This window comes from Dendrobium catenatum, unplaced genomic scaffold, assembly GCF_001605985.2.
Source record: "Dendrobium catenatum unplaced genomic scaffold, ASM160598v2 fragScaff_scaffold_923, whole genome shotgun sequence".
In the NCBI taxonomy this organism is placed as follows: domain Eukaryota; kingdom Viridiplantae; phylum Streptophyta; class Magnoliopsida; order Asparagales; family Orchidaceae; genus Dendrobium; species Dendrobium catenatum.
Genome location: NW_021319385.1, coordinates 994,900 through 1,021,318, shown reverse-complemented (window position 1 = coordinate 1,021,318; position 26,419 = coordinate 994,900). Strand labels below are relative to the sequence as shown.

At 35.6% G+C, this 26,419-nt stretch overlaps 1 protein-coding gene across 1 annotated transcript in view; it reads left to right on the top strand.

Annotated features, from left to right (window-relative positions):
* Positions 1-10,284: 10,284 nt before the first annotated feature.
* The window catches only part of LOC110108589 (aspartic proteinase-like protein 2), a 47,065-nt gene continuing 30,930 nt past the window's right edge, over positions 10,285-26,419 (top strand). The window contains exons 1-4 of the mRNA XM_020839282.2: positions 10,285-10,782; positions 11,538-11,667; positions 11,809-12,056; positions 17,027-17,251. Coding sequence (XP_020694941.1) covers positions 10,538-10,782; positions 11,538-11,667; positions 11,809-12,056; positions 17,027-17,251 — 848 coding nt within the window. The 5' untranslated portion in view covers positions 10,285-10,537. The remainder of the gene's footprint in view (positions 10,783-11,537; positions 11,668-11,808; positions 12,057-17,026; positions 17,252-26,419) is intronic.

Here is a 26,419-nt window from a genome sequence, read left to right as displayed (position 1 = left end):
GCTGACTGAGCTGCCCCCCGCTGAGCTCCGTTGACCCGCCTGCCCCTCCCCCCTTGCGTTGCCCAGCTGACCTGCTACCCGCTCGCGTGACCGCGTCGCATCCTGCGTCGCTTCGCCCGTCCCGCGAGACCGCATCGTTTCCAGCTTTCGTCGGACACCGGCTGCAGGACCACCAATGCCGCCGGACGCCGCTGTCGCGAAGCTGCTCACGGCCTTTCGCGTGTCCCGGGTCGGGTCAGGTTGACCCAAACCCGAAGCGGGTCGGGTTCGGATCCGGAGAATCGACCGTTTTTACAAATGAGTCGGGTTCGAGTTGACCCGAATTGTGCCAGGTCATTTCCGGGTTCGACCCAAATCCAACCCGTGACCCAACATTGACACCCCTACTCTTAAGTTTCCTACTATCATATGGCCAATGCTAGTGATGTTATAATTTATATGCACGGTGTATGCAGAATTAAGTTTTAATGCATTTATTGGCAAAAAATTTGTTGTTTATCGTTGAATGATATAAAATAAAAATCCTATGTTGAAAAAAATAACAAGGTGTGAATTTATAAAAGGAGTTTCAAACTTTATTTGAGTATTATTTGCACAAACAAGCTTAAACCCTCTACCACATTAGACTGCATATTAATATTATAATTATGATTGAAAAAAAAAAATATATTATAATTATAATTGAACATTATTCAAATTAGGATCGAACATTGTTTAAACCATTGCTTATCATGCTTTGAGCATGGTTCTAGTAAGGTCTGAACATGGTTCACCAATTTTAGAACAAAGTTTGTTCATTATTTGAACGTAGTTCCAATGATATTTGAATATTATTCCAACATCAAATTGATTCGTTCAAGTTTATTTGTTATGTATGTGTCTGCTCTTTCTAATCATATTTATAGAAGCATTATATGCTCGTTGCAATCTGGGAGTTTGAGCTTATATTTTGATGATAACAAATATTATTGGACTTTATCTTTTGCCTCCTATTTGTTATTATTGCACATATTTTGTGTATGTGTACTAATGTTTTAGGTACAACATGCACCAAACAATGCTAAAGGATCATGGCTCAAGATTGGTTAGTATATAATTGATTTTTACAAGAGTTAGTATTTGTATCTTTTCTTTAGTTGATATATTATAATAGATATATGTTAACGTAGCGGCAGTGCAAATACACACGGGGGAGTAAAATCGAATGTGCTAATTTTTTCTGAAGTTCGCACTGTATGGTCTGTAGTTTTGTTCGATATGCTTAAGATTGAAATTAATTAAGACATCTTATTAAGTAAATTTAATTTGTGTTAATTGTACTACATGATCATAATCATACAGGTCGATCGGTGGTAATCAGGAAATCCCATCTCCAATTAAATTTAGGCAATATTTTGAATTTTGCATATTGTACTATTCATATTATACAAACATGTTCATATAGTACAATATTTAAAACTCTTGCCTAAATTAATCATGAAATTTAATCAAATAATCGGGCTTAATTAACCATTAAGATCATACAACATGGTTTAGATCATACTAGAAGATTGACAAAGATGGTTTCTAATTGCACATGGAGTTTGTCCTATATGAACTATGATTCGATTGAACTAATAGTATTATATGTCCCTAAGATCATGCTGAACAATCAGTTGAAACTTTTGAATTGATTGTACATGGAAGCATTCATCATATAGTTCTAAAGGGACAATTAAACTAATCGAAGTGTACGAATATAGATGGCTAGATTAAAATTTTTTGTTCTCTTGAAGCCTAATATTAAAAAACTCTAATTTCATTTTGAACGATCTTTGATAATCAACATGCTTGAGTCTTCTGTGAGAGAGAGTTTGAAAAATAAGTTTTAGGCTTGGGAGAGAGAAGTGCACTGAGAGAGAGGGAAAATAGCCTAGTGGATCAACGGAGTGAGAGAAAGAAAGAGAGAGAGTCTTCACATGGTTGCTCGGATCATCTACCTTCTTTCTCCATGAGTCAAAGTTTTACTTGAGGGAAACTCCAAGAATAACCTCTTAGAGTCAAAAGGCCACCAGCAACTCCACCGCACCGTGGGTGAAAGGGATTCGGCTACTCCGCCCACCATTCGTAAGAGGGATTCAACTACTCCACTACACCAGGTTTGTGAAAGAGATTTTGTAATGAATTTTCCACCTTCTTGTGAGGGTAAAATGAGAGTCACTAAGAGTTTAGTACAATACTCGGAGTGGAAGACTATTGGGAGTAGACGTAGGTAAATGTTGACCGAATCTCTATAAATCTTTGGTGTATATGTTCTTATTTTTACCACATTTTAATTTTTTTGAATTTTACTTTCTTGTAGTTTTACTTTCGTGCAATTTTGAGTTAAGAATGTCGAGAATCATTTGGATTTAGTTTTTGTTGGAAAAGAAAAATAAAAAATCTAAAAAAACTAAAAATAAAAAAACTATATTTTTAATATTTATTTTTCTACAAAAAAAAAGACATAGCATTTGATATTTTCATATCATTAGCTTCTGCATCACAGTATCTTTTTTTGTACTTAAGGTTTGAATTTGGTTTTAAATTTTTCAAAAAAAAAATAAATTTTAAAATACCAATTTACCCTATTTTTTTGTATTATTATAGTTCAAGTGGTCTAACACTCACAATTTGATCTTTCATTGCTCATGTCATATATAAATCTGTTTAACTGATTGAAACTTCTCATCTTCTGAAAATAGCCAGGAGATCTCATTTTAGGCAATTATTCAAATCTTCTAGCTGCAATTGTTTGGAGCTCTAATTCACCAAATAATGCAAAGGATAATCGACCATAAGGAGAATGATAGATACTCCTTTATGTTCAATTGAAAGTAAGAACACAATATTTAGAGTTATTGAATCTGTTTTGATTATTCCATATTTCCATTGTGGTTAGAAATTTTCCATCTAAGCATGAACTCAAGGAAATGAGTAGATGCAGTAGGACTATTACTAACTATTTACATGGAAATAACTTTAAGAATATAGAAAGAAGAAAACATTCATGGTATTCATTGAAAGGGATAATGTATGGAAGTTAGTTTTATATTATATTATATATAGTGTTCTAGTAAATTAGGGGTGTCAATTTTTGACCCAACCCGAAAAAATCTGGGTTAGGGTCAACCCGGACTCAAAACGGTTCGGGTTCAATAAATCAACCCGTTTTAAAAATTGGGTCGGGTTCGGGTTGACCCAGCAACCCGAAAATGATCCGAAATTGACATGAAAACTCCTATGACTCGGAAACCCGAGAATGACCCGTTTTTGACCCTATTTTGACCCGAAAATTAAAGATTGACCCGATTTTTGATCAGAAAACTAGCAATTTTAGGTCAACTTCGGGTCATTCGTGTCGGGTCGGGTTGACCCGGATCCGAATCGGGTTGGGTTCCGGTCCGGAAACCTGACCCATTTTTAAAATGGGTTGGGTTATGGTTGACCCGAACAGTGCCGGGTCATTTTCGGGTTCGACCCGAACCCGACCCATTGACCCGAATTGACACCCCTATAGTAAATCATGTCAAGCATAATATTATTTTTAGTGAGATATTTGCCCTCATTAAAGATGAGAAAACATTCTTAGAATATCCATGAGATGGGTTATCATCATAGATGACTTTAACATGATTAAATAAGGATATGATGTAATATAAATATTAATGTTCTAAAGAAGAATGCCACAACACATCACTACATATGATATAGTGTTGCAGTACTAGGCTTATGAAGCCATCCCAATAGTAGGCAAGGATGTTAAGGTAGAAGAGCAATTAAGGGCTTATGTGCAAATACCTTTTTTTAAAGTATTAGTTTAATTACATTGATTATTGTTGTAGATTAACTCTAAAGTTAGTTTTGAATTATTTTTTATAGGTGATTGTTAACCCTACATTGATGCACAAAGCTGGTGAATAGGACTTCTATAAGTTTATTATACATACACTTTCTCATCCTCTGACATTATGAGTTATAAAGAGAATATGATCACCAAATGTTTTGTTGACGAGTATAGTGATCAAATAGGGAAAAAAGCATCAAAAGGATATGAGTAACAAGTAGTTACTAGTTAGTCTATGCCCTCATCTAGACAATTGGAGTAGCTTTCTACACTTGTTATAGAGCTAAGGAATAACCAAATCACATTATAGAATAACCAGTTCAAATTAGAGCATAAAGTACATACTCTAAGCATTTGTGGTCCATGGTTTTGTAATGAGAGATGTGGAGGGGAGTAAAAGGATTAATAATGTCATATAAATGAGTGAGGATAAAAAAAATAATGAATAGGTCATTAATGTTATAATAGCTTATATTTTGATCAAGTTAAATATTTTTTTGAGTCATTATAAGTTAAATTTATAAACAATCTTAACTATATTATAAATACTATTTTGTTTTAATTATAATAATTTTATCCTAATTATAAGGGCAATGTAGATAATTGATATGTGATTGTAGATGTGGGATTTTTGGGACTGTTACGTGTCTGTTTTATAAATTGATTTCACTATATTCTTCTAGACATGCTAAGATAATTTATGAATAATTTTTTTTATAAATTTTAGATATATGAATTTGAAGATATAAAAGTATTTATAACAATTTTATGAAAAAAAATTAAACAATTTATGATATACCCTTAGATTATTTTATTATAAAATATTTATCCGCTTACAAATTTCCTCAAATGGCCATTTTATTCATTTTTCCCCCAAACCAGAGAAGAGAAAAATGAAATTGGAGAAATAAGAGATATGTTAGGGGTTGGAGGTCATAGAACGTTTTTTACTGGGTGGTCATGCTGGGAAAGTTGTTCGTCTCAATATAAGCTATATTTACTCAACCTCTGATTTCAATAATTTTATATATTTGTATTTTATGAATTTTAATTTGATTTGAACGTACAAAGTTGTGATTTCTTGTTTTTTAACATACTCTCAATGTTACATGGAAATAACTTTAAGAATATAGACATAAGAAAACATTCATGGTATTCATTGAAAGGGATAATGTATGGAAGTTAGTTTTATATTATATTATATATAGTGTTCTAGTAAATTAGGGTCAATTTTTGACCCGACCCGTTTCGAGTCCGGGTTGACCTTAACCCGGATTTTTTCGAGTCGGGTTCAACCCGTTTTAAAAATTGGGTCAGGTTCGGGTTGACCCAGCAACCCGAAAATGATCCGAAATTGACACGAAAACTCCTATTTGACCCAGAAACCTGAGATTGACCCGTTTTTTGACCCGATTTTGACCCGAAAATTAAAGATTGACCTGATTTTTGACCCGAAAACTAGCAATTTTAGGTCAATTTCAGGTCATTCATGTCGGGTCGGGTTGACCCGGATCCGAATTGGGTTGGATTCGGGTCCGAAAACCTGACCCATTTTTAAAACGGGTCAGGTTCGGGTTGACCCGAACAGTGCCTGGCCAGTTCCGGGTTCGACCCGAACCCGACCCGTTGACCCAAATTAACACCCCTATAGTAAATCATGACAAGCATAATATTTTTTTTAGTGAGATATTTGCCCTCATTAAAGATGAGAAAACATTCTTAGAATATCCATGAGATGGGTTATCATCATAGATGACTCTAACATGATTAAATAAGGATATGATGTAATATAAATATTAATGTTCTAAAGAAGAATGCCACAACACATTACACATTCACTACATATGATATAGTGTTGCAATACTAGGTTTATGAAGCCATCCCAAGACTAGGCAAGGATGATAAGGCCGTAGAAGAGCGATAAAGGGCTTATGTGTACATACTATTTTTATAGTATTAGTTTACATTGATTATTGTTATATATTAACTCTAAAGTTAGTTTTGAATTATTTTTTATAGGTGATTGTTAACCCTGCATTGATGCACAAAGCTGGTGAAGAGGACTTCTATAAGTTTATTATACGTACACTTTCTCAGACTCTCACATTAGAGTTATAAAGAAAATGTGATCACCAAATGTTTTGTTGACGAGTATGGTCATCAAATGGGGAAAAAGTATCAAAAGGATATGAGTAACAGGTAGTTACTAGTTAGTCTATGCCCTCATCTAGACAGTTGGAGCAACTTTCTATACTTGTTATAGAGCTAAGGAATAACCAAATCACATTATAGAATAGCCAGTTCAAATTAGACATAAAGTACATGCCCTAAGCATTTGTGCTCTATGGTTTTGTAATGAGAGATGTGGAGGGGAGTAAAAGGATTAATAATGTCATATAAATGAGTGAGGATAAAACAAATAATGAATAGGTCATTAATGTTGTAATATCTTATATTTTGATCAAGTTAAATATTTTTTTGAGTAATTATAAGTTAAATTTATAAACAATCTTAACTATATTATAAATACTATTTTGTTTTAATTATAATAATTTTATCCTAATTTTAAGGGCAATGTAGATAATTGATATGTGATTGTAGATGTGGGATTTTTTGGACTTTTAGATATTTGTTTTATAAATTGATTTCACTATATCTTTTTAGACATGCTAAGATAATTTATGAATATTTTTTTTATTATGAATTTTAGATATATGAATTTGAAGATATAAAAGTATTTATAACAATTTTATGAAAAAAAATTAAACAATTTATGATATACCCTTAGATTATTTTATTATAAAATATTTATCCGCTTACAAATTTCCTCAAATGGCCATTTTATTCATTTTTCCCCCAAACCAGAGAAGAGAAAAATGAAATTGGAGAAATAAGAGATATGTTAGGGGTTGGAGGTCATAGAACGTTTTTTACTGGGTGGTCATGCTGGGAAAGTTGTTCGTCTCAATATAAGCTATATTTACTCAACCTCTGATTTCAATAATTTTATATATTTGTATTTTATGAATTTTAATTTGATTTGAACGTACAAAGTTGTGATTTCTTGTTTTTTAACATACTCTCAATGCATAGCTTTTTTGTATGTGATGGATTTTTTCAATATGAGCATTTCGACCGGAACATATTAAATTTTTACTTAGTATTTTAAATTTTTGGGGGAAATATCGTAAGTTGAGAAATTTGAATAAAATTAAAAATTTGATAAATAATTGTTAAAATCTATTTATATGCATATATAATATGCATACTTATTATAATGCAGTTATTATGGATATGCACGTGAAAATAATTATGTTATATTTTATTATAAATTTCACTAATGTTATTTCACTTGAAAAATTTACATGTATTAAGATGCTATACATTGAATTGAAAATTGAGTGTGGTATCATGTGTTTGTTATGTTATATATGTTATGAAATGTATGCATGTAAGAAAGACTAACTATGAATGATTGACTAATTCAGGTCAGATGGAGACATATTACTTTTGTACAGAAAGGTGGGCCAACATGCTTTATTTTAAAATAAAATTTATGTTATAATCCTAAAAGATATGAAAATTGCGACATAGGGAGATAAATTTATATGATATGATACGTCGATGGGCAAGAAGTGATAACTTTTAATATGAGAATCACATGACTTAAATTACTTGTGATATGATTGATTCCTATAGGGCTGACTTACAAGACCGGATACATAAAAAATACCACAAATAGTTAGATATATTTTTCTTTTTAATAGTGCTTGTATATACATATGCAAAAATATATATGCGATAAATTTTATAATTAACATGATATGATTTATATAAGATATATGTTATGACTTATACAAGCATTTGATAAAATTGATAAAATTGATACAAAAGGTTTTTGATATATCTGAATCACATGATTTATATGATATATATGCATATCATATACATTATATGATAACTATATAATAACGATATATGTGCTGATGTAATAAGATGCTATATAAATTATTCTTTAATTATTGAGTAAATGATTGACAAAACTTATTGATCATTATTCACTTGGTTACTGATCACTACTCTTAAGATATTCAGTTGTACTAATATTTATTGATCATATGATGTGTTACTGATTTATTGATTATTACATACTTTTATAGTTATGTGTTTATATTGATATTGATTGAATGATTACATATATATTGTTTATATTGCATTGCATTGTTTTCAATTGTATGTTTTGGTAACCTTCTGAGTTGTTAATTCACTATATGATTTTACATATTTTTAAGAAGGAATCAGAATCCAATGAAGCGAGGACAGATAAAAAATTCAAGCTTTATTTAATTCTTTATAATTTCTCAGTTTTTGTAGAAAAGTACTTAGAAAGTTAAAATGAATGTAATGATTGGTCTCTTAGCTTATTTACATGAATTCAGAGAGATAAATATTGTTGCGTCCAGGAGTATTCGCGGCAGTAGAGAAATATATGATTTAACGTCTTAGCGTTGTACGAAAATCCGGCACGCAATCAAATAAGGAGAGAGGGTCTAGCATTTATGAGACATCAAGATTTTTACGTGGAAACCCCCTGAAAAAGGGGGAAAAACCACGGGGCCTAGCCCAGTTTGAACGAATCCACTAGTATTTGCAGTCGATTACGAATGAGGCCCTTCCTTGGGAGAAGGCCTTAGCTTGATGTACATCTTATAGAGTACATTACATGATGTAAATACAAAGAGTTACTATTGACGTATTCGTTTTGTTGGAATGACTGTAGTCGGCGGGCGACGGATGTCGGAAAGATCATAGTCAGCTGACGACGGAGGTCGGAAGGAATGTAGTCGGCGGGCGACGTAAGTCAGGAGGACCGTAGTCGGCGGGCGACGGAGGTCGGAAAGACTGTAGTCTGACGACGAATATCAAAAGGACAGCGTTAGGTAGAAGTCCAACAATGGAAAGAAATCCATCTTCGCGTAGACGTCCAGCGAAGTCCGATAATTGGTAGAAGTCCGGCGTCGGGTAGAAAACTTGGCGAAGAGTGAAGGTTCGACGTCGGGTAGAAGTCCGACGTCTATTGGTGGCAAAGGAGAACTCCGGCTTCACTTGGGCGGAGTTTCAGCGTTAGAAGGGAACTCTGTTGCAAATTGGGAAGAATTTCAGTATCACGTGGAAGTTGGGAAGAATTCCTGCGTTCTCCCAAATATCACGCATAATCCCGGCGTGTTCGGGCGACAGGAAGAGCTCCGGCGGTGGTCGAGGAGGAGCATCTTCCTTCTCCTCCTTCTTCTCTTCTTATTCTTCTCTCTCTTCACTTGAGTCCCCTTGGTGTAGAATGAGGGCTCTATTTATAGTTTTTCTGGAGTAGCATAGCCCGTAAATAGGCTTGAGGTCAGGAGCGAATTGGGAGTGTTTTGAATGGACGGTCGATATTGAATCCTTTGATCATGCACCGTTTGTTGGGCATTTGAAGGCCTTGATGATGTCGGAATTCGGCGATCTTGGGCTCATTGGATTCGTCTCGTTGATCCGTTCGATTCGAGTATAAGCTCGTCAAAATCGAAGACCGTTTGGTAACTCAAATTGCGGTTTGAACCTTTCAACAGTGCTTTGAGTCCTTGATTCAGACTCATTTGGGCTCGGATTGGGTCAAATTTGGTGTTGTTGGATTCGTATTTCCGAGACGCTCAGTTTGACTGTAAGCTCGCTGAAATCAGAGTTCATAGGCTCTCGAATTTAATTTTTGAAAATTCCGAACTGATTTTGCCTCAAGATTCGTGCCCAATCAAGATAATTTCATGATGACGTATAAAATATAATTTTATATTTTGATGTATATAATTTTTAGTTACTTCAATTGAATTAATTTATATTGATGAATTCATATAAGCTTTGTTTTGTTAATTAATAGATAAATAGATAAATAAATTATTATTTTAAAATTAGATAATGTGGTGTTACATCTACTATCTCAACCATGAGACTCCATTCCTCCTGGAAAACTTTTATTTATGTTTCAAGTGCTTTCTTTGAGCTCATTTTGAGTTGAATTGAGTCTAGAATTTAATTTAAATATTTCCTTTAGAATCATGATGATCAAGTAAATTTCTTAGAGACATTAATTTTTAATAGATTTTATTTCCTTTGTGATGAACATTTTGTTATATATATACACATATATCCATTTTTGCCCATTTTGAATCATCATCTAACCAGTTACAAAAATATGATTATATTATTTTAATTCAGGAAGAATTACTGGTTTTTTTCCTTAAAAAATAAAAAAATTGTATATCTCACAAAATGCTAAAATAATGAAACATAAAAAAAAAAAAAAATGAAACATATAAAATCAAAATTCCAAAACAACAAACAATAAGTTAACTTCGCCGCTCTGCATAATAAAAGTTTGTTATATTTGCTCTCAATTTTGCAGCCAGCCAAAATAAACCGATCATTTAAAGCGTCTCCTGGCTCTCCACCGAATTGGCGTTTTCCTCCTCTGGGTTCCCTCCTTCCTTCTTCCTACTAGTTTCGTTATCTTGTTCCTTCCGTCTGCTTCTCCTTCTCCTTTACCTCGGAGAAGGAGATGCGGGAGGAATAATACATTATTTGCATTCGAATAATCTGTCCTACACAACGTCTCACATAATTTGTTTCCCGCATTAATCGATGGATCGCCGGTGGCCTCCTCGCTGGCCCCCGCATATCCTTATTCTCCTTCTTAGTTTCATTTCTTTCTTCGATTTGGGAAGCGGCACGGGTGTGTTTAGGGTTCAGCGAAAGTACACCGACCGCACTCATATCGCCGACCTCCGCGCCCATGATGTTCGCCGCCATGGCAGGTTCCTTTCAAGCGGCGCAGCTGGCGCCATCGATATTCCACTTGGCGGCATTGGTGTTCCCACCGAGACCGGGTGAGCTTACCAGTTTCGTAATTGTAAGGCACTTGAGATTCGTGGGGTTCGTCTCGGTCAAAAATATTTTAGACATCATGGTTTAAGGTTTTTTTTTTGGGTTTACAGTGGATTTGCATTTTGATCTATTAGGCGTAATTTACATGTTATTTAATTCGTTGATACATAGTACCGGTGTAAACCCATATTCAATTGGTATTGAATGATTAATGTGATTTGTTCCTGTCATATCGCGGCTTCAAATGTGTTGTTCTAGCTTATTACTTTGGTCCTTCAAAATCTATTTTTAATTTATGCTAATCCTGATTTACGACGGGATTTAACATAAAAGCTCATTCTTAGAAATGCAAAGTTGTTGATGCTCACTTATAGGCTTAAGCGTTTAATTGAAAATGAAAATTTCCACTATAGATTAGGTCAATTTATACAAAAATTATTAGTTAAACTAAGCTAACATAGAGGAAGGTTTGTAATGCTGTGCATGACTAAGTATTTTGTTATGAATTACAATCTGTTATAAATATTTTGTACACAAAAGTGCATAGTAGCTATGTATGAGCTTATTTTCTTATTATATACTCATATATACAGAATATTTATAGATGTTTTTTGCATAGTAATTTATAATAAAATACACACTAATACATGTAATTGTCAACCCAACTTTAATAGCTTTGGTTCAAAGTCGCTAACATTTTTCTTTTTAAAATGTGTTATATTGGTTCGAGTTTTACAAGAATTTGAATGTTTTATAGGCTGTACTATGCTGAAATTGAGATTGGGACGCCTTCAAAGTCCTACTACGTGCAGGTGGACACTGGGAGCGACATCCTTTGGCTGAATTGTATCACCTGTAAGCATTGCCCAAAGAAAAGTGATCTTGGGGTAAAGTTTTTTTTTGGAATTTTATGTGTCTTTTTATGATATAATTTTTCTTTTATATGGAGGCAAGTCAGCTGGCTTCTCTCTCGTGACCTTCTAGTTTATATGGAAAGATTGAGTTTCAAAATTTTTTTTTTTTTGCAGATAAAGCTTACGCTCTATGATCTCAACAGTTCTTCGAGTGGAAACATAGTGTCTTGTGATGAAAGCTTTTGTTCATCCACATATGGTGCTGATATCCCTGGTTGTATTCATGATGCACCATGCCAATATACTGTGTTGTATGGTGATGGAAGCTCAACTACTGGGTATTTTGTGACAGATAATGTGCAATATAATCATGTTTCCGGTAATCATCAAACAAAAATAGCAACTGCAAGTGTTACCTTTGGGTGAGTTATGATGGTATGAGCTATGAGTTTTTCTTTGGGAATGATATTGAAAATTTATTTATAACATAAAACTTGCTGACTTGCAAACATGTTTTCTAGATTGCTTGTTTCGTTTGCCTTATGATTAATATAGTGAAAAAAAATGCATTAGATGAATTATATATTTTATATTTAGTCATAATGATGTTTTGTGTTTTACATTATAGTTCTATATTCTTTAAATTATTTATTGTTCAACCACCTATGTTAAAAATGGCTTGATTACAAAACTTCATTTAGGCCTATAACCATACTAGTGCACTTGATGAATAGTTTGATACTTGTTCATATAAGACTCATTTATATTTATTTATTAAGATGAGCAAGTTTGAATATAAATTTTTAAGCTCGACATATAAATGAATGAGCTTGAACATTAATTTGGTTGTTCATTTACATTCATGAGCATGTTCGTCTGTTATTCAACAAGTAATTTTCCAAAAGCTTGATATCATGCTCATTTGATGATGATTTAATTATTTATTTGATAGCTTAATGTATGTTATTCTATCAATGTTCTAATATTATATGGACGTCAATAGTGATTTATATTACGAGAAGTACAAATGTGTTAAAAATATTGAGCAAATAGGTAGACGAATAAATTAAAAATTTCATATATTTGTTTAAATCAATAACATCATACATGTTGCTAGTTTAACTTGATTAAAGCTTGAACTCAATAACAAATTATAAACAAGCTTTAACAAGATTTTGAAATTTGAAATATGTTTAGGCTTGACTTGAGTTTGATTAGAAATTAAATTAAACAAATTTGATTAAATAGTGCTCCCCTGCTCGGCTCAACCAATTTATAACCCTATTTTAAATAAAATGAGAGGAAAAAATACTTCCTTTCTACCCGATCTGTCCTTGAGATACAAAGTGAGTACACAAAAAAGATCACTTTTGACTATTTTGACGCAGCTGTATGCCCATAAGATCTTTGACAAGAGTTCCTCACGCAAATTGCTGGATCCTTGGACTTGTTTGTAGTGCTTAACTTGATATCTTGCAAACACATGTTCCAGATTTTTGACCTCCTTAGCACTAACGGTTTAACTTGTAATAATAAGAAAAAAATATAAATATATGAGGAAATTATATAGGCAACTTCTAGTTGCGGTTTTCAATATATATATATTTTTCTATTTTATATGGATTATTCTTTATTGTTCAATCCACTTTATCAAATATGAGTATAAATGCAAGTTGTTAGCAGAATGAAATGTAGGGATGTTTCCTTTCCATCATATTTGTATACCCTAAATCATTGCTCCTTTAAGACTTAATGGGATATTTACGCTTGTCCCATGTTATGACAACATAAAAACATTTCATACTAATTTACCCTATCTAATATAAACCATATACGGTTAAGCTATTGACTTGGGACACTACAGGAAAATTGCGCGTTATCGGCGGCCCAAATCGCCTGGAAATGGCAAAATTCCGCCGGAAAATATGCTTTTATGGCGGAACTTCACTCGACAGTGAAATGCGTGTTAGAAACCTTTTTGCGGTGGAGCAGTTTGATGAAAATATTTTTGGTGGGCTTACCGGCAGAATTTCGGCTGAATATAACGGTATGATTTGTCATATTTTAGTCAATAGTACTGGCGGTTTATCTGCAGAAATTTCCGACAGAAACTTACCGCTAGAAATTCTGGCGGATAATCAGTCGGACACAGATCAACAGTCTGGTGGATAATCCACCGGAAACCTGTAGCAAAAAAAGCACCATCTCTTTTGTCTATGTTTTGTACAACACAACAAATTTGCATAAAAATATACAATTTTCATTCAAACATTGAACACAAACAAACAATTTAACATTCAACAAATAGTTTAATAGCATATTTGATCATTCCAAGTTCATTAAACATTCACCAAACAATTTAAAATAAATATAAAGTTCGGTAGTTGCACACTAAAAAACGATAAATAAAATAAACAATTATACAGATGAAATATCCAACATATAAAATAGATGTCCAAAAATAAGGAAAAAATCTAATTAGAATCAGTCTCCTCATCTGCTGTCACCACAGCCGTAGTCTTCAATCCTACCATGCCAAGAAAGGCGTGTATAGGTATTCAGGGGGGTACCTATGTGAAAGCACACTTTGCTATTTAGATATTTTGGGTGATTTACTGACATAAGCCAAATCTAATACATCTACACATTTCTTAACATAAGCTAAATTTAATACATCTACTTTCCTAACTAGGTCATCGGGAGGTTGCCGTTTTATGTGATCAAACTATCTAAGGTGTCTCTTTCACTCATGAGCATTCTCATCTTTGCAAACACTTAACTTAAAGCCATGCTTCTCGTTTAATGATCAACATTTTACACCATAAAATATTGCAAATGTCTTCCGAGAGAATCAAGCGAATATTTTCGATTTTCCGTCGGATAGACCGTCGGAAACTTACACCATAAAGCATTTCACATCAACTCCCTCTCTAGTCTTATCAACAAGAAGAATATCATCAACAAAATGCATACACTATGGTACAATGACTTGCAAATGTCTACTGAGAACATTCATGACCAAACAAAAAACTAAATTGGCTACTTACGACGGATTTTCGGCAACTGAGCGGGGAACGTCGGTGAAAGAGCGGTCAACAAGAAGGCGGGCTGCGAACGTCGACAATGGAGAGGTGAACACGTCGAGGACGGAAGCGACTTACGAAGCGAGAGCGAGTAGGAGTGAAATGGAATGAAATGAGAAGAGCATGGCCGTAGAAAGGGAAATATGGCTTTTTCTGGTGATATTTTCGGCAACTTTTATGCCATAACTTTTTCTGGCGAAATTTCCACAGGCAATATTTCCTCGGTTTTAAGTCGGTGGAATTTGCTGAAAGTTCCGTTAGTCCTTTTCAGCGTATTTTTCGTCGGAAGTAACTGCATGGTTTACAAAAACAGACGGTTTTTCCAGCGGATAAAGTAACCGCCATGGTTTATCCGCCTAAAAATCCGGTGCTAAATTAGCGACATAATATTTGCCGGTCAAACCACCGCTTCTACTAGCTGATGAAATTCTGCCGGTAAACAAAGATTTTCCTGTAGTGGAAGTTCCAAAGCATTTGGTAATGTCTTTTTGGCCTGATCTCTGGTCGAGAACTCGTTAACCCCTCAGGTACTATGTTTATTAATGCTATATTGAAAACTAAATTTTCCCATAGTATTCAAGCATAATTAAGCATCATTAATGCAATATCTTTAATTACTGAAGAAAATTAATTACATAATAACTTAAATGGAAAAAAAATGGAGAGGTTCATTTCATTCCGGTCTCTAATGAGGCATCCAATAATTGTTTTCTTGCCAGTTCATTGATCAGGTTGACCTTTTAAGTGTTGTTTGCCCAGCTCGCGCAGCAAGCCCTATTGTTTATACCTTGTATTTCAACTAAGGAAGGGGTTGAGCTCTTGAATATTGGTCTTTCTCGGGCTTTGAAGAAAGATGCCAATTTTAAGGAGCAAGTTGGGTAAAGGAATTTACTTAATCATTTGGCTCATGACCTGAAGGCTGCAGCTGTAAATCCAGTTCCTGCATAAGCACACTAGAATCCATATCATTTTAAGAGCAATTATGTAGAAAATGTTTGAATTGTGGGAAGATAACGGGTTTGATAGAGTTAATCTAATCATCACTCCATCTGATCAGTTGAGTGCGGTGAAAAAATAGATAGCCTGTTAATGCACTAGATGCCATCTGTTCCTTCCTTTCAGTTTGTTTATTCCTATTAACCATTTTGGTGTAGCCTCTCAGCATTCTAGTTGGATTGTTAGCTTGAAGAGAAGTAAATGAAAGAAGACCATAGCTGGATGAGCTTGAAGAAAAAAAAAAAAAAAAAATCCAATGAAAGAAGACCATAGCATAATTTCTTTTGTTTGTCCTTGCCTTATGTTGTTTTTGATTGGACTTGTCAATCAACATTGCACATTTCATTACCAATATCATTGTTCTAGCTACAAACCAAAAAACATACTACTTTATAAGTTATTAGTTTTATAAAATGACACACGTTGCTAGAATTAAAATTTTAGTTAATAGGAGTTTGCACCAATGTACCATCTAGGTAATAGGGGTAAGCCTAGGTAGATTGGATAAGTTCAATTGCTTAGTCATGACATTTTTTATATGTTTTAAAATATTTGTTGAATCTTTTTTACATATTAGTAATAAAGGGCATCTAATACGTGAGGCTTCTACCAAAGCTGATTTTGACTTGGGTTGGCGTACCCCGTCTTACTCCTACTATGTTAAGAGATTTTTACTATGACTCAAATTTGTGATCCCTAGGTTATAATAAGGACACCTAACTACTGCTCTTGGGCTATCTTCTAATATTTTACCTATGCATAACCATAGAAAATAAATCTTGCAAAAGGTTGTAACCTGCATTATAGCCGTACTATTTTTCTTGCATATTTACATAATCTTGAATATATATATTTTTGGCGCGATATGCTGTGTACAAATGTTTTTCTTCTTTAATATGATGTTCTTTTCTAGCATTTTGAATTTATTTGTAAACGAGTTCACTTTTTTTTTTTCCAATATGTGAAGAAAGTAAAATGCACAAGTTCAAAGGTGAAATGAATTCTAAGCATCATAACTATTTGTAGGAAGATCATATCTGATGAGATTTATGAGTCTTGAACGTATGAATAAAGCTGCAATGCCCTTCCATGGTTTCCAGTCCGTGTTCATTTTGATAAAAAAACAAATAAGACAATTCTTTATGTGTATTTAGTTCTATTTCAACTATTTTAATATTTTTGACTTAAGATTAATAACTCTTGGTGATAAGAATTGATCGGTTTCATCTCCATAGTTTTTTCTTTCATTTCTTTATTACTGCTTCCTGTATTTCTATTTTTTGTTTCTCAAGCATGGTCTGCTCCATCTGTAGATGTGGTGACCAGCAGTCTGGCGATCTGGGATCATCAGCGGAAGCAGTTGATGGAATCCTGGGTTTTGGACAGTCAAACTCATCCATGCTATCACAACTTGCTTCTGCTGGAAAAGTAAGAAAGATGTTTTCCCATTGTTTAGACACTAAAAACGGAGGTGGTATATTTGCTATAGGACATGTGGTACAACCTAAAGTCAAGACAACACCATTGGTACCTGACATGTATGTTCTGCATATCTCTTACTCGAGGATTTTGAACTGACTTTTCACTGTAAAATACTGCTAGCGTTTCACAATGTTCTGCACATTGGTTACACCAATTAAATGAAAAAAAAAAGCAGTGAAAGGTTGACCTGTATCGAAGCATGATCAAAGCCAGTGGTATAACTTTGCTTGATTAGTGCAATAGCTGCTCATCTATACCTCATTATGCATCATGCAATTGCATACTAGGATTCAGGTGGGATCATTCTTGTGCTGAATTAATTCAGCATCCAATAAATATATATTAAGGATTGGTACTTGTTCACTATCAACCTGCTCAACGTGAAGTGTGTAATATATATATATATATATATATATATATATATATATATATATCCCAACCATTGGCTTGTTTTAAAACTATTAGCTTTATTTTAATATTTGCTTTTATTACTTTAATAAGATATTTCATGGCTGGCCTTAGGTGTTAACCCCAGATTGATTCAAGTTAAAAGATATCTGAAATGCATGAAGACATGACTTTAAAAACTGCAATTTCAAACTTGAGTTAAGCTTGGTGGATTTAGTTTCAGGTTTGCACCCGTGCTATGATTTCGATTGAGCATATGTTGGTTCAGACTGCTTGAGTGCAGTGTTTGTCCTTATTGTTCGATTTATTGATCAATTTATTCCATGATGGATGCTTGTGCGATACCGGAGTAACCGGACCACCATGAGATAGCTTAAATTATTAATTGACACTTTATCTGAACCTTTGGTTGAGAGAAGTATATGGTGATCAATCTTATTGGATGCTTGCCAGAGGACTCTATAGCGAGGAACCACTATGAAAGTTCATTTTTATGATCAAATTCATGGTTGGGGTCACCTTGATTGAACCCAAATCAGGCTCATCATTGCTGGTTATATCATCATCAAAAAAATTTCTACCTTCATTGTTTTGTTGAGCGCAAACTTAAGAACAAAATTTATTGCTCAAATTACTTGATTCTGGTCCAAATGTATGCCAAATCAGTAGCTATTGATTATAGATTCCATTAGGCAAGTTTAAAGTTATGCTTTAACATGTGGATTGAGTAATTTATATTGGGTCCAAGTGCATTATATTCCATATGTTATCAAATAACGAGTCTACCTTTGGTTAAACCAAACTCACTTTAAGTTCATAGTACCATTACTTAAAATAAGGGTTTGGCATTTGATCATGATACGCCTGGGGAATTAATATTCACTATGTAAGGAGGATAAATAATTAGGAAAGTTTATTTAGGGAAAGATGACTGATTTGAATTTAGATTGGGGAGGGAATTAGGAATGTTTATTTAAGGAAAGAGAGCTGATTTGAATTCAGATTTGGGAGTGTTTAGGAAAGTTTTCTAAAAATATTTATGCTATTTAGGAAGTGTTTAATTATTTAGGAAGATTTTCTAAATTATGTTTAATTGTTTAGGAAGATTTCCTAAATGATGTTTAATTAGGAATATTTCCTAAATGATGTTTAAATTATCTAGGAAGGTTTTACTTATGATTTTGTATTCTAGGGCTATTTAAGGGGGAATTGTCTAGGGTTTAGGTATGCTATTGCTAAGTTTTATGTTCTTAGTGCTTGTTGTGAGTTCCTAGCGGTGTCTAGGTCTTGTGTGAGAGACAATCTACCTCTCTAATAGTAGATCAACTGTATCTTACTTTCATATTGCCGAAATAATACAAAATCAGCTACTGTTTTGAGCATTCCTGCAGTTTTCTATTGATTGGTTTGTTGTTGTTACTTTGGAGACATCAGATCATTGATGCACCATGATGATGGTTCGGCCAACCAGGGCAATTCTGTTGATCCTAAATTATGCTGGAGCTGTGAATGTTTTCATTGACTCTGATTATGACTGGAGGAATTAATGAATAATGATACAGGACTGCTAGCTTGGAGCGAATATTTCTTTGGTCAGATCCAAATCAAGCAGTGTCACGTAGAGGCTAAGGCCCCTGGTAAATGTGAGCTTAGTAGTTTGGTTGGTGCATTCCAACTGCTTGTCGTACTTTGCTCAAGTCACTTAAAGTTTTCAGTGGAGAATTGGGGTAAGATGGGAAAGGCAGGGATGGAGAATTGGAGGATATGGTGTATGCTAATGTTAGAATCTTTTGTCCAATAATTCCAATATATTTGGCAATCCTTATTGCAAAAGCAACTAGATGAGCTATTGGAACATGGAAAATAGGTAATGCAACTACCTAATTCATGCTGCTGAAGTAAATAAAAGAGGCAATTCTCCCTTCCTAGTTCCTCCTTGGGAATAAATACTCTTGGTCACACTGTATGATTCTTCTCGCTTTTCTTATACAATCTAGTTCTTTCTTAATTTGAAGAATTCTCACACCGTCCTGGTTTCTTTCACAATGGGATTTGAGACTTATTCTTTCATTTGATTTTTAATTTTAGCTTGGAACTGTGGTCTTAGTAATTCAGGAAGAATCAGGTTAGATATAAAAAAAATTATTTGCCTAGAGGACAACTTTGCTTGAGATATCAGTCTAAGCCTGAAAAACCACAGTTTTTTACTTTTGGAGACATCAGATGACCGTAGGGCTGGAAAGCTGTGGGTCTCGTCACAGGTCTCAGAAGTTTTGTTTGTTATCTATTATGTTATCCTAAAGTTGATGCTTAATTGGGAAGTTATGGTTTGTTGAAGCATTGAAGGCATGCTTCTTAGCTATTTTAATAAAATTATTAGTCCATTTACTCTTTTTAAAAATAAAATACATCTATTTAACATGATATACATCTATCCGTATAATCTTAATACTTCGAGGGTTCATCTTTGTAATAGGTTGTGACTGCTCCTCCAGCTTTTTTAGGTTATTGTACTGATAATAGGCTTGATCCTGTTGAAACATTGAATTTCATGTTTCTAATTTGGCCAGTTTTAGTTGCCATCAATGCCATATCCCTTCATCTCCTTGCTGTTGTACGGTTGCCTGAGTCTACTAGATTCTTCAGGGCTGAGAAATAGTTGCTAGGTTTTGAGAATCTAAATAAAAATTTCTCTCTTTTATTTGGCTGTTTAATGTTTTTCATGTGTGTTGATGTCTTGCATCCCAAACTTATGCTGTCTGCATCAGTTTGATGAGTGCCACACAGACATGACATTACTCAAACTAATTTATAGAGGTGATAGGAATACAAAAAGAGTTCTCAAGTCCAGTAGGACCTGGCCCTATGCTGTTTCGTTTAACTTCACATTATTGAATGTGGTCTAGTAGACTGATTACATTAGCGACCAATTTTGGATTATTATCATATGCACAATTCAGTGGGAATGTAACTAATAAGTGGAGTGGGAGCTTCAGGCATATTCTTCTAGTTTGCTAGTGAGGCAAAAAGATGCCCCAACTGGTGTGAGAGCTTCAGTTATATTCTCTCTTCAAACTATGTAGAACTTGTAGATTTTTTAAAGGTATGCAGCATTTTGTACAAAATATAGCAGTATCTGTTGTTTCTTCTGGAGAACCTTGCCAAAAGAGGGCTGATGGAAAATAGATTTCAAAGAAAAGTTCTTAAAAAAGGGTGCAATACAAGGTGGGTACTATATTCCAAAGAACCATATTTAGCATATGGAACTAACACCCACATTTTTGTCTTGGGCATTTATTAATGTGCATGCATCATGTGATGCCTATCCGACTTTCATTAAAGAGTCTAGCCTAATTAATTATTAGGAGGATATTTTTCATAATTAATTAATTATTAGAATGCAAGGTTTATTAGAGGGTATGGCCTTTTTTCTTTCATAATTAATTAATTATTAGGATAAGGAAAATTTGGTTAATAATGGGGTCATGTAATATTTGAAGTAGTTTGTCTATAAATAACTTTTCCATCCTTTTAGAGGGAAAGGGAATTTTTGGAGAGTTTATTTTAAGTTATCCTGAGGTTGGGGAAGATTTTTTCTTTTTGTGGATTCCTCAAATTTTGAAGAGGTGAGAAGGGGAGGAGATCTTAACAAATATAGAATTTTTCCACAATTGATTCTCAAAGCTTCTATACCTTCTCCATAGCATTCATTCCAGTGGCTATCTACTATAATGGTCTGAATTGAGTCACTATCTAAGGACTTGGTGCGAACAACCTCACTCAGCTAGCAACATTAACAGAGTGTAGCAGCAGGAAGCCCTTTCAGGAGGTTGCTAGAGTGGGTGGAAGAACTGTCTAGTATGATTCCTACGGTGCACCATACACTTGTAGCAGAAACTCCCAAAAAACAGCAGCAAAAAGACCATTCAAGAGGATCGTTGGTCATAGTGGAGTTCAAGATTCCGCCAAAATTAGTTCTGGCACTCTAAAACCTTCTTCGGCAGCTTTCCAAGGTGGATTGCAGTTGGTTAGGGAGAGTCTTTGGAGAGATTGATAGGAAACACTTGTAGATCGCGAGTATTTCCTAACAATCTTCTGAAAAACAGCGAGAACAATGACTGGACTGCTGTCCACAGCAGGAAAACACCAAAAAACTGCAATTTACAGCAGTAAAACAGCCAAAAACAGTGGGGAATTAGAGGAAAACTGTAGGAAAACTCAAAGTACAACTGGTATTCCAGTAGACAATGAATAAAATAGCAAGATACAATTGATCCTCAATTCGAGAGGAGGATCGATCTCTCCCAAATCTCTGGCAACGCCAAGAGCCCAAAAAAAACCTATATCTAAGAGATCTCAAATTTCAGCCAAATTCAAGATGCCCAAACCCTAGGAAAACAAAGTATTTAATGCATACAAATCAAAAGAAAATCCTTAAACAATCTGATGTAGACACACAAGTAAGAAAATCGACACAAAGAGAACAATGGATAGAACTTAAACCAAATTTTATTAAAATAAAAGCAAACAACTAAGACTTCAAAATTCAACAAGAAAACACTAAGAGATTTTAAGGAAATAAAGAAAATAAAAGACACTATCCTCAGACAACCGTCAGAGCGGGTTCCTCACATGCATCGAATTGTAGGTTAAATAAGATAAGTGCATAAGACTAGCAAACCGATGGTCCACCACTGCAAGATTGTCCAAATGCTTCCAAATCAACAAAGACATGACACCCTAAATGATGAGGACATCGTCAGAGATTGCGACACAGGTACCATCAGGAGATGCCGGAGATCGACGACCACGATCATGATATTTATTTTCATCATTTTATGTAGTAGTTTATTTGATTTTTATGTTTTTCCGTTTTTGCCCTTATGGGTATTTGGTCCTTATTGTAGCCCAAGGGGCATTTTAGTCTTTTGCTTTCTTGTCATTTTGAGGCCTATTTATATGGCCCTTTTTCTTATGTAATAGTTTAGTTTTTGTTGAATGAAAAAAATATTCTCCTTTGTTCTCTTTGTGAGTGCAACCTCCACGATCTCTTAGTGAGTTCGTAGGAGAAGCTAGATCTCTTTGTGAGTTCTAGGTTTTCTTGTTCTTCTATTTTTCTTTATTTCTCTAGATATCGTCGTCATCACGGAAGTTTGGGTGGAAGCATTTGTGGAAGATTGGAATTCACTCTTTGAATCCCTATATTTTCTCTACTTCTTCTCCTCCTTTGCTCTTTGCTGCTGTGGCTGCTTCCTCCCGCCAACCAGCCCACCCTCCCGGCCTCTGGTCGCCAATCCGAGCCCTCCCTGTGCAGCCGCCTCCTCCATCACTCCCAACCTCACGGCTAACAGCTAAGCCGTGAGCCCCTCAGCCCTTATCCATGAAGTTTTCCCCTTGCCGCCTGATCTCCCCTTGCCCAAGCCCATTCGGATTTTAAATTCCTGTGCTTAATTGATTGCCTAATTAATAATCTTATTAAGGAAAGACAGTTAATAGCATTAACTCTATTTGAAATTCAAATTCTATTTCCCTCTCATTTCAATTCAATTTGGGAGTTACCTAATACAATTAAATTCTGAAATTACTTCAGATTTTAATTAGTTTCACTTAACCATGTGGTCCCCACTTGTTTATTTCCTAACCCCTTTTTTTTATATGGTCGGCCAACCTGTTTTCTGAATTTGAAATCCAATGCCAATGCCTTAAATCCTTTCCTATTCCACATCCCTTTCAAGCAGGAAATTTGGCATGCTTTTATTTCTTTCAGTTAATGGGAAATTTCCAATGGCTGGAGGCCTAAACTAATTAGGAAATCTTCATGTAGATTAATTCTGAGAATAAAATCTCAGATTTGATAATTCTGTGAGTTTCTCAAGAAAGACCACGTCATTAACTTGATTGCTCTCATCTCTCCATGGGGCCGGCCAGCCCACCCGCTCCTCTAAATCCGGCTTCTTCCCCGGCGACGAGTCCTCTCGGGATCACTTGTCTACTAGTGGCATCGCTAAGTCTACTTACGATTCTTCTCCGCTAGCCACCACTTTCAAAACGAGTGACGGACCTCAAGGTGAATGATATAAATTTTAAACGTGTGGCTTTAGTAGTAGCTATTTGCATTATCTAGTTTATTTTGGTTATATTTTGCAAGACTCTTGTAATTCTTAAATGTAATAACTGCCGTTATTTAATTTAACACGAATTTTCTTGAATCCAACTTGAGTAAGCTAGATTTTATCGTTAACATTGCAAAGTTAAACTCTCATTAATCTCTAACGTGCAATTCTTGTTTCACCGCATGTTGTTTCACATCACTAAAGTTGCTTTACTTTTGAGAAGAAAGATACAGATGGAGTGGCACTTGCGAAGAGACGAAAGAGGTTAGAAGCCGAGACGAAAGGTTGGAAAGAGCTCGCAAGATTTCCGGAAGGGTTGAGAAAGAAGGCGGACAAAGCTCACAAGCTTTTCCAATAACCCGCAGGTCAATAGCAATTTTGCTCACAATAATCACTGCTTTTCTTCACAATATCTTCTCATATTTATAGGCAAGGTAGGGGAATGCCAAAAGCCACATAACATTAATTTCTACTAGAACCGAAGCACCATTAGCACAGAAATCCCCCCCAATCTTTTCGGAAAACATTCCAAACCCAGGAACTGAAGCAGCAGCCGCGGGAGACAAAGAGGCAGCACGGAACCAAGGAGCCACAACCACGGGAATCATCCCAGGCATGGAAAAAACAGCAGCCATCCGGAAACCAAGAGGCAAAGCACGAAAAACAGTAACCCCATATTAATTCTTATGCATTAAACAAGCCACGGTTTCCCAAGAGACAAGAAGAAAGGGGAAGGGGAAGGGACAAGGCCTCTCCAAAAGTAAATCCTTCTTAATGAGATACCTTTAGAGAATTAATGAGCTACTAAACTCCAGCTCAAACAACTAAGAGAACAAGCTCAACACCATATGCTTCAAAACAGTCAACCCGTGAACCATCAGCAGCCAAGGACCAATCGAGCCAGCAAACCAAAGATCTACCAAGCCTTATGCACAACCTACCATGATCATTAGATGCTTTCCCATCATTGGATAGCTAAAAAAAAAGAAAAGAGCATAAAATATACTATTGTTCAAATAAAAATAAAAATTACAGAAACATTTGATAGCATCACAATCCCTACATTCAATTTCCCTCCTAGAATCCATTCTAAAACCTTCCTAAAATGAGCTCTCAGGCATTGCATGCGTGCGGCTGACAGAAGAGGCGGAGATGTTCCGCCCGTTCTCCGCCTGGGCCGGTCCCGCGTGGACCGGTTGGACCGGTCCAATGGACTGGTCTAACAATACTCCCCTCCCAAAGATCCATCTTTTCCTCAAGGTGGAAATATGCTTGTGTTCCCGCGGTGGTGGCCATCCTTGAGGTGACTGAAAAACCTTACTGTATTGTTGAACCAAGAGCTGCACGGAAAGAGAAACATCCCATCCCTCATTCAATCTGATCGCATCCAACCTGTGTAGTCCCACCAGATAATCTTCCGCCAGCTCTTGTACGTCCCTAACCATGGTCTTAAGTGATGTGATGGAAAAAAAATGATGTGATGGCTTTGGATAGCCCGACATCTCCCCTTATGACCACCCTTCTCCCAACCACCATTAATTCCATTGTGAGTGCTCCCAAATTGTCCTTGGTTTCCCCCAAGGTTTGTAACCACTTCATCCCTAGGATGACATCAGTGCTTCCTAACTCTAGTGGGAGAAAGTCCTCCCTTACTTGAATCCCCTGGATGGCCAACACCACTCCTTTACAGATTCCTTGGCCTTTCTCCACCTTCCCTGTACCCATCATCACCCCATAACAACCGATGTCCACCAATTTCACTCCCAGTTGGTTGACGACCTGAGTGGAAATGAAATTGTGGGTAGCCCCACTATCAATTAGCACCACCACCTCACGATCAGCTATCTCTTCTTTCGCTTTCATAGTGTGACTCGGAGTAATCCCACTACAGAGTTCAGAGAGACTTCTGCCACATCTAGGTGCAACTTCTCCTCCTCTTCAGATCTTCTCCCACCTCCCTCCTCGTCTTCCTTGTCTTCATAGACAAGGAGAACCTGAAGAGTTCGGTCCTTGCACCTATGCCCCGACATGTACTTCTCATCACATTTGAAGTACAACCCTTTTGCCCTCTTCTCCTGCATCTCCTTCTCTGTCAGCCTCTTGAAATTTTGTCCACTCCCTCCTCCTACTAGCTTCTCCCGGGTGGTCTTTTTAATGTTGCTTGATGCAGGCTCCTTGGGTGCTAGAAGAGTGGTCGTCGTCTTGTAAGAGCCTCATGAGCAGTTTCCTCGAGCCCCTCTTTCAGACTTCTTCTAGTCTTCCACCAATTGGGCCAACTCCATGGCCTTGCCTAGATTCCTTGGCTCCAAAACTTTTACTGTTGTTCTTACCTTCGGTTTCAGCCCCTTCATGAAATTTCCTTCCAGGGCTGACTCCAAGATATGATCCAGCCTACTAGCCAGATACTCAAACCTGTCCCGGTAATCTGCCACCGTACCTTCCTGAATCCTGGGTAAGGGCAAAGAATTGCTCATAGAAGTCTCCTCCCTCGTCTGCTCAGAAATGCTCTAATAAGCATTCTTTGAACTCCCGCCAGCTCCGAATAGGCTCCAGTCTGTCACGCCACTGATACCAGGCTAAGGCTTTTCTCTCCAAGCACATTTTTTCCGCTGTCAATTTCTCCTCCTCCGTCAGCCCATTGACAGCAAAATATCGCTCTACCTTATAAATCCACCCATGACCATCCTCACCCTCAAAGATGAG